At 38.8% G+C, this 8,801-nt stretch overlaps 1 protein-coding gene across 6 annotated transcripts in view; it reads left to right on the plus strand.

Annotated features, from left to right (window-relative positions):
• The window catches only part of CFAP70 (cilia and flagella associated protein 70), a 101,628-nt gene that overhangs the window by 49,671 nt on the left and 43,156 nt on the right, over positions 1-8,801 (plus strand). For all 6 annotated transcript variants that reach the window (XM_008696040.2, XM_040624582.1, XM_040624583.1 and 3 more), the window contains 3 exons: positions 168-362; positions 1,855-1,986; positions 7,195-7,320. In XM_008696040.2, coding sequence (XP_008694262.2) covers positions 168-362; positions 1,855-1,986; positions 7,195-7,320 — 453 coding nt within the window. The remainder of the gene's footprint in view (positions 1-167; positions 363-1,854; positions 1,987-7,194; positions 7,321-8,801) is intronic.

Genomic DNA, 8,801 nt, shown 5'->3' on the forward strand with positions numbered 1-8,801 from the left:
GAATAGTGAACAGTGTTTAATCTTTGGCTGGTAGTCTCTGAGCTGAAAAGTAAAAGGCAATTTATACCTAAGCATTATTGAATGTAAAACCCAATCCAGTTTCAGACGTCCATTATATATCTTGATCTCTTTGAGGCGTCTTTACCAGATATTTTATATTTTCCAAGGCGGTGAGTGACTACCACATGCAGATCAAGAATATTTCTAGAGCTATTCTGGATGAGTATCATCGGATGTTTGGAAAACAGGTGACCAAACTGGGGAGTGATATGGATAGTGAAACCATGGAGGAGCAGAAGTGCCTGCTCAACTATGAACTTAACTGCTCTGGAAAATACTTCGCTTTCAAAGAGCAACTCAAGGTAAATATTCATTTAGTTGTTCAACGGATTGTTATGAAGCATCTTCTCTACATTCCTAATTCTTAGTTTTTCTCTGGTCATGTTCAGCTATGCTTCCACCATTCTTGCTATTGGTACTAAGAGTTATGTTCCATCTGATAGAATATGAGAAGCTCCACTTGTGCAAAGCCTTGGAATGGTTCAGTATTCATTCCAAGTGTGAGCTTTTAAGAAATTAAGGCTTTACTTGAGGCTAGGCCAGATTTTGAGCCAGTTTTCATGTTGCTGTAGCAGGCAGAAACTCTGAACCTGGTACTGATTTCATGACTAATTTTCTGTCTCCCATTACCTACCTTTCCATAGTGCACAGAATCACTAAGATTTGAGAAATATTTACTTAATAATAATTTCCTACATAATAATGGTTAACATTCATTGTTTGCTATACGCCAGACAAATCTTTAAATGCTTCATATTTTACTAATTTAATCCTAACAACGACCCTATGAGGGAGATGTCTCTCACTTTACAGGTGGAGAAATGCAATATTAATTGGTTAAGTAATTTCCCCAAAGTCATAGAACTAGTAAAGGTTAAAGATGGGACTCAAATTCAGGCAGCCTTCTTGCTCCAGAATTCACATTCTTAACTGCTCCACTGGATTGCCTCTCTGTGCACATTTACTATGTGTCCCATACTGTACTTAACAGATACAAAGAAAGCACATGGAAGTAATAAGGTGAAAAACAACTGACGCCCATGGAGGCGAGGAGCTCTTCTTAGTAGGTGGCATAGTCACAACTTAGTTTGATTCCTGGTTCTACCATTACTAGCTGGATGGTCAAATGACTTTACTTCTCTGAACTTTAATTTTTTGTAACGATGAGGAATAATACTAATACTATCACATGGGATCATTATGAGAATTAAATAATATGATGCATGGAAAGTGCTTTGTACAAAACCTGGCAGTAATGTTAGCTGAAGGGGGAAAAGCTGTCATGGCTATAGCAGTATGTTATTTGTACAGATTTTAAGCTTCACCACCTACCTGTTATATTTCTTTGGCTTCTCAATCATCTTCTGAAGTAAGATAATAAGACCAGAAGTAACATCCATATAACAAATGAGGACAATGTAGTAGTAAATTTAATTTTTGAGATTATATAGTGGCAGGATTAGAACAAGAATTCCATCCTCTAGACTGTTAAGTCAAGCCTTTTCCTTTTGTATCGTGTGGTCACCATGAGAGATGTAATCCATAAACCTAATGCTTAGGTGTTGTTTAGTTTTATGGCTCTCTTCCTATGATATGAGTTCTGCATTGACCATATTAGTGATGACGTCAAGAAAAGAAGTCCATCAGAGAGCTGACATTTTAGCAGTTACCAAGGGAGAAATCAATCACTTTCTGAAGTTCTGATGAGCCTTAGAGCAGAAGCTCAAGGGAGGCCTGTGTTGTCAGCATGGTGCTGAACTTTGTAATCAAATGGATGATCTGTGTCTCTTCCAGCATGCTGTAGTAAAGATTGTGAGAGAGAAGTATTTGAAGACGACATCGTTTGAAAGCCAGGAGGAACTGCAGACATTTATTAGTGAGCTCTATGTGTTCTTGGTGGATCAGATGCATGTGGCCTTAAACCAGGTAAGTGTTTAAGAACTAAGAGCCCTTCCTTTTCTCCATAGGACATCAGGGTCTCTGAATGATTCCTTCCTTCCTTGCTTCCTTTCCTCCTTCATTCAGCAAACACTTATGAGGTGTCTACTCTGTGCTAGGCTCTGACAAAGGTGAATAAGAAACTGCCTAAATTATAAAACTAATTTTGGGGAGAACAGGGGAGAATAATTCGACTCCCTGGCATAATAGCTTTCGTAACTGTCATAAATGTGATGGATAAAAGAAATATATAAAATCAGCTAATTAAATTATAAAACAAAAATCATCATTTCATTTATTCTGTGAATGTGTGCAATTCTCAGTTTGCTCTCTGTGATCGGCAATCAAAACTAAGAAATATTATGAGCTTTCAGATATTATACCTGAATGACAGTGACACTTCAAACATGCCTTTTCTTTTTTCTTTTTAGAGAAGGGGGTGAGTAGGGACAGAAGGAGAGGGAGAGAGGGAGAGAAAGAGAGAGACTCCCAAGCAGGCTCCCTGCCCATTGCAGAGCCCCACACAGGGCTCGAGATCGTAACCTGGGATCATGACATGAACCCAAATCGAGAGTTGGACACTTAACCCACTGAGCCACCCAGGTGCCCCCAAACATACCTTTTCTATTTGACTGATAGCCTGCTCTTCTCCCATTTGTCTGCTTCTATCTGTATTTGTACAGCTTATATCTTGTCTTCATTTGCTCATTTTTAAATGTATACAGTTGTGGTTTATTTGAAAACAATGACAAAAATCAAAGTCTTTTTGTGCCCTTGGTAGTCTCTAAGCAGCCATGCTTCCTCAAGCCTTCTATTCTATTTGCTTTTTCCTTTACTGTTGTTTTCTTCTCTGTCACCATCACTTTTTTTTTTCACCTGGTCCAGCCTTTCTGGAAGAGGAAGGTGAGGAGTGTCCGATATCCTAGAATTATGGAAACAATCCCACCTTGGACACAGATGATTTGGATAAATTGCCTTGAATTGAGCATGAGATAGTAATTATTTTTGCCTCATGACCCCAAGGAATCCCTGTCTAGTAGAGAAGAGAGGCATGAAATACAAATAAGTGCAGTAGGGTGAGGTAAGTGCTGTGATAGGGACGTGTCCATGGTAAGAGCAAGGTTAGGGGATGCCTAAAGAAAGAGTGATCAACTTCACCCTGAGATCTGTCAGGAAAGGATTCACAGAAGACCTGTGGCTTGAGCTGGAAGGCTAAAAACTTCTCCAGGTGGATGTTTCAGAGCATTTGAGTCATAGGGACCATCACAAAAACTTGGAAGCTTGGAAGTGTATGGCATATACAGAAACTGATATAGTTTAGGAGTAGAGGTTGAAGTGGTTAAGGGACATAGAAGTAGGAGGTGAAGCCAGGGATCAGTTCCTGGTAGGGGGATTGAGAATGTGGATGGAAGCCTTATATACCACACAAAGAAGTTTTGACTTTTTCCCTTTTTAGCATTTGGAAGCAATAAATTTAATTCTTTTATAAGTGGAATAATACGATCAGATCTACATTTTATGAAAAACAGTCTGATAACAGTATGTCAGATGGGTTAGATGTGGTGAAACTGGTGGTGTTAATTGGTTATTATGTAGTAATAAAGGGGTCAAAGATTCTTAAGTTTAAGGCTCAATGACTAGGTAACTGGTAGTACAATTAACCAGGACAGGAAATACAACACAAGTGAATTTGGTAGGAGACAGGTATGTTGAAATCACTTTTGAACATTGGTTCTTGTGGGGTTCTTCTCAAGAGAGAGATCTGAGCTAGAAATGAGATTTGGGGAGCCATGAGTATATATATACAGGCATACCTTGGAGATATGGACAGTTTGGTTCCAGGCCACCACAATAAAGCAAATATCACAATAAAGTGAGTCAAATGAATTTTTTGGTTTCCCAGTGCATATAAAAGTTTACACCATACTGTAGTCTATTATGTGTGCAATAGCATTATGTCTAGAAAAACAATGTACATACCTTAGTTAAAAAATACTGTATTGCTAAAAAATGCTAACCATCATCAGAGCTTTCAGTGAGTCCTAACCACAGATCACAGATCACCATAACAAATATAATTAACAATGAAAAAGCTTGAATTATTGTAACAATCACACAAATGTGACACAGAGACACAAAGTGAGCAAATGCTATTAGAGTTGCCACAAACCTTCAATTTGTAAAAAAACAGAAAACAAGAAAAACAGTATCTGTGAAGCACAATAAGAGAAGATATGCCCGTAGATGCTAGTTAAACTATGGTCCTAGATGAAGCTGCTGAGAAAAACACGAGTCGAGAGAGAAGTGAGCTGTCAGTGGAGCCTATCGAACCCCCGCATTTAAAGGATAAATGAGTAAAAGAACTAATGGAGGAGATAAGTGAATTGTTAAAGAGGCAAAAGAGCCAGAAGACAGTGGTATCACGGAAGCTAAGGGAAGAGACTTTTAAGAAGAAAAAGTAGTCAACAACGTCAAATATTCCTAGGAGTTCATGGGGAGAGGGAATTGGAACAAAGTGGTCAAAGGTATAAACTTCGAGTTGCAGAATAAACAAGTACTAGGCATATAATGTACAGCATGATGACTAAAGAGAACACTGTTGTATGATACATGTGAAAGTTGTTAAAAAAGTAAATCCTAAGAGTTCTTATCACAAGAAAAAATTTTTTCTTTTTTTTCCTTTTTATTTTTATTGTGTCCATTTGAGATGATGGATACTAACTAAACTTATTGTGGTAATTATTTTACAATATATGTCTATCAAACCATTATGCTGTATGCCTTAAACTTACACAGTGATGTATGTCAATTATGTCTCAATAAAACTGGGGAAAAAGAAAACAAAATTTGAAAAGTTTTCATTGAATCTGAAAATAGGGAGGTTATTAACTTTTACATAGCAATATCAGTGAGCTAATGGAGTGGATTCAAATTATAATGAATTGTGGAGTAAATGAGTGATTAGGGAAGCAGGTGAATATAAATTCAAGAAGTTGGAAGATGAAAGGAAGGAGGGGAAAAGTAGTAGCTAGAAATTATAGAGATTTTCTTTTTAAGCTGGGGATGCCTTTCCCATGTCCAGAGGTTTGGGAAAAGGAGTCAGCAGACAGGAGAAATTGAAAATAGAAGGAAAGAGAGAATAATTGATGGCAAGCCCAGAGTATATACAAGTGGGAAAGGATCAAAACAGAGAAGGATGTGACACTTCTTCCTCAGACTGAAAGGAAAGAGATATAATGGATGCAGTGTGGGGTTCAGAAGTTGCAGTGTGGGGTTCATAAGTTGAGGGATTTCTGGCCTAATGATTTCCGTTTCCTCCGTGAAGTAATGTCTTTACTAACAGTGAAGGGAATAATGTTTGAATAAAAAGCCTGAAGAAAGAGAAGAAAATTTAGATAGTGCATCATAGCATTATGGAATATGTTGTCGAACAAGGACAACTACATAGGTTGTGGAGAATATGAAAGGCCTTCAGCTAAGGCTGAATGCCAAAGAATCAGTGGCAGCTCAGGTATTTCTTTGTGTATGCAGTTTTCCTCAGGACCTGTTAGCAGCTCTTGTCTAAGAATGAAGAAGTCAGTAGGATTGTTTTAATTTGGGAGTCTTCAGACCAAGTGCAGGAGAAGGACAAGGATACCTGGGACCTGAGTGTGCTGGTGAGAAAGTAGTATGAGTGGATGGTCATGAGGTCCAGGCTTACGCACTGGGAAAGATAGGCACATTGGAAATGAAGGAAATGAAGTCAGAGACCAGTTTTCAGGGAATTAAGTGACAAAAAGACTGAAGGCTTGTTATGTAGATTCTGGGAGTGGGATGTTAGAGGTAGTGTATTTCTGGTTTGGACAACGAAGTGTGTTGCTGGAGGGATTTGGAGGTCAAGACCATCAAAATTAAAAATAACAAAGAACAGAGGCATTAATCCATGATCAGGAGCTCTCTTTGACCCAACTCAAATTTAGTTTTACTCTCTACATCCTTTAGCAATTCTACTTGTTAATGTCACTGATAATATTTTTACTTCTAATTAAAGAATGTTGGGAGGTCTTCCTTGGCACTAGCTTCCGATCCAGGAGATTACTTATTATTCCAGACGTGCTTTCCTGGATGGGTATATATGTATAATATTTTTTGGGTTTTCTCCTACCTTTCTGGCTATTTCTAAAATGTTTCCTTTGTGGGACATGCTTATATATCTCACTAAAAGTACAGAAGCAGCTTTCGAAGCTTTACCCTTAATCTCCTGGTTTGTTTGTTTTGATGTTTGAAGACTAGCTAGTGCTTGCCAACCTTTTTCATGTCGTGGCACCTAAGAATGATAATATTTGTCCTGTACAGTAGAGAAAATGTAGGAAGCTATTTGAGATCAAAGGAGGCTTAGGGATTTTGACTGCCCTGAGGGTTGAGGGAAACAGTTCTGCCCAAATTAATTTTTACTCACTTCTGTGAGCTTAGGTTGTTGGTATTCAGACACCTGAGCTTCTCTTTCACCCTTGACATTTCTCTTTTGAGAAATCATTAGGAAATCATTAGGCCAGAAATCCCTCAACTTATGAACCCCACACTGCAACTTCTGAACCCCACACTGCATCCATTATATCTCTTTCCTTTCAGTCTGAGGAAGAAGCGTCACATCCTTCTCTGTTTTGATCCTTTCCCACTTGTATATACTCTGGGCTTGCCATCAATTATTCTCTCTTTCCTTCTATTTTCAATTTCTCCCTGTCTGCTGACTCCTTTTCCCAAACCTCTGGACATGGGAAAGGCATCCCCAGCTTAAAAAGAAAATCTCTATAATTTCTAGCTACTACTTTTCCCCTCCTTCCTTTCATCTTCTAACTTCTTGAATTTATATTCACCTACTTCCCTAATCACTCATTTACTCCACAATTCATTATAATTTGAATCCACTCCATTAGCTCACTGATATTGCTATGTAAAAGTTAATAACCTCCCTATTTTCAGATTCAATGAAAACTTTTCAAATTTTGTTTTCTTTTTCCCCAGTTTTATTGAGACATAATTGACATACATCACTGTGTAAGTTTAAGGCATACAGCATAATGGTTTGTTAGACATATATTGTAAAACCCCAGTATCATTTTCAACCTCATAACTGGGGTCTCACATTTAGCTTATTCTTATAAGAATTTCTATTTGTAATTGCTTTGTTTTGTTTAACATCTTGATGTTGACAAGACCATGCCAGATGATTTCCAAGGCGCTGTTTCAACCATTTACACAAGCAATGAACAGCTTCGACTCTTTGCATTTGAAGCGGAAGTCAATGAGAACTTTGAAATGGCAGCCGTGTATTATGAAGAGGTAATTAAATGTCTTCCCAATAGTAGTTGTTACTGTTATTTGTATAATATGGGTATAATGAATAGTTCTTAATTATTTGAGACCCAACAGGACTGATGAAAGGATAGACACATAAATCAATAAAAGAGTCTAAAAATAGGTCCACACAAATAAGACCATTATATTTTTGACAGAGGTGTAACGGAAATTGAATAGAGAAAAGAGTCTTTTCAAAAAAAATGGTATTAGAACCATTGGTCATCCATATGCAAAAAAATGAACTTTGACCTAAACCTCAAACATATAAAAAATCAACTTAAGGGACACCTGGGTGGCTCAGTTGGTTGAGCATCCAACTGTTGATCTTGATCAGGTCTTGATCTCAGGGTTGTGAATTCAACCCATGCTGGGCTCCAGGCTGGGTGTGGAACCTACTTAAAAAAAAATCAACTTGAAATGAACCATGGTTCTGAATGTAAAACATAAAACTATAAAAATTTTAGAAGAAAAAAAAGAAGAAAGTCTTCATGACCTGGAGTTTAGGTAAAGAGTTCTTGGACATCACACAAAAGCATGATCCATAAAAGAAAAATAGGATAAATGGAACTTCATCAAAATTAAAATTGTGTGCTCTGTAAAAGATACTATTAACAAAAAGAAAAGAAAAGGTAGAGACTAGGAAAAAATATCTGCAAAGCGTATATCTGACAGAAGATTTGTATCCAGAATATTAAGAACTCCCAAAATTCAACAATAGAAAAACAACTAAATAAAAATTGGTGAAAAATTTGAACAGGTATTTCACTAAAGAGGACATAAATATGATAAATAAGAACATGAAAAGATGTTCAACATCATTAGCCATTAGGGAATGCAAATTCAAACCACAATAAGGTGCCACTGCAATTTATTAGAATAACTAAAATGAGACTTCCGGTTAAGATGGCAGAGGAGTAGGAGACACCTTTTTCAGCCGGTCCCCTGAGTCCAGCTGGATAGGTACCAGACCAGCCTAAACAACCACGGAACCAGCCTGAGATGCAGGAAGATGCATCTGGATCTCTACAAATGAACATCTCCAGCGCTGAGTATTGAGGTACGAAGCGGGGAGCCATGAAACCGCGCACAGATATCGGAAGATAAATGGAAGGGGGAGGGAGCCGCCGCATTCGGGCACCGGGAAGTGGTAGCCACCTGCACTGGGAGAGCGGGCGGGGCTCGCGGACCGGCATCCGCAAGAGAGCAGACTGAGACCGTGAGCCGGGAGCGCGCGCCACCAGACTTCTCATGGAGCTCCGTTGCGCTCACTGGAACCAGACTGAGACTGGGAGCTCCGGGAGCGCGCGGGGGTGGCTGGCGGCTGGCGGTGTTAGAAACACAAAGGACAGAGATGCGAAGGCCCTGGAAGTGAGGGCTGGGACGCCGGGTGTGGGGCGCACATCCTGGATGCTGCAGGGTTGAACAGCACCAACAGAAACAGTTAAAGTGGCCAGAACATCAGT

Source organism: Ursus maritimus, unplaced genomic scaffold (assembly GCF_017311325.1).
Source record: "Ursus maritimus isolate PB19 unplaced genomic scaffold, ASM1731132v1 scaffold_7, whole genome shotgun sequence".
NCBI classification, from domain to species: domain Eukaryota; kingdom Metazoa; phylum Chordata; class Mammalia; order Carnivora; family Ursidae; genus Ursus; species Ursus maritimus.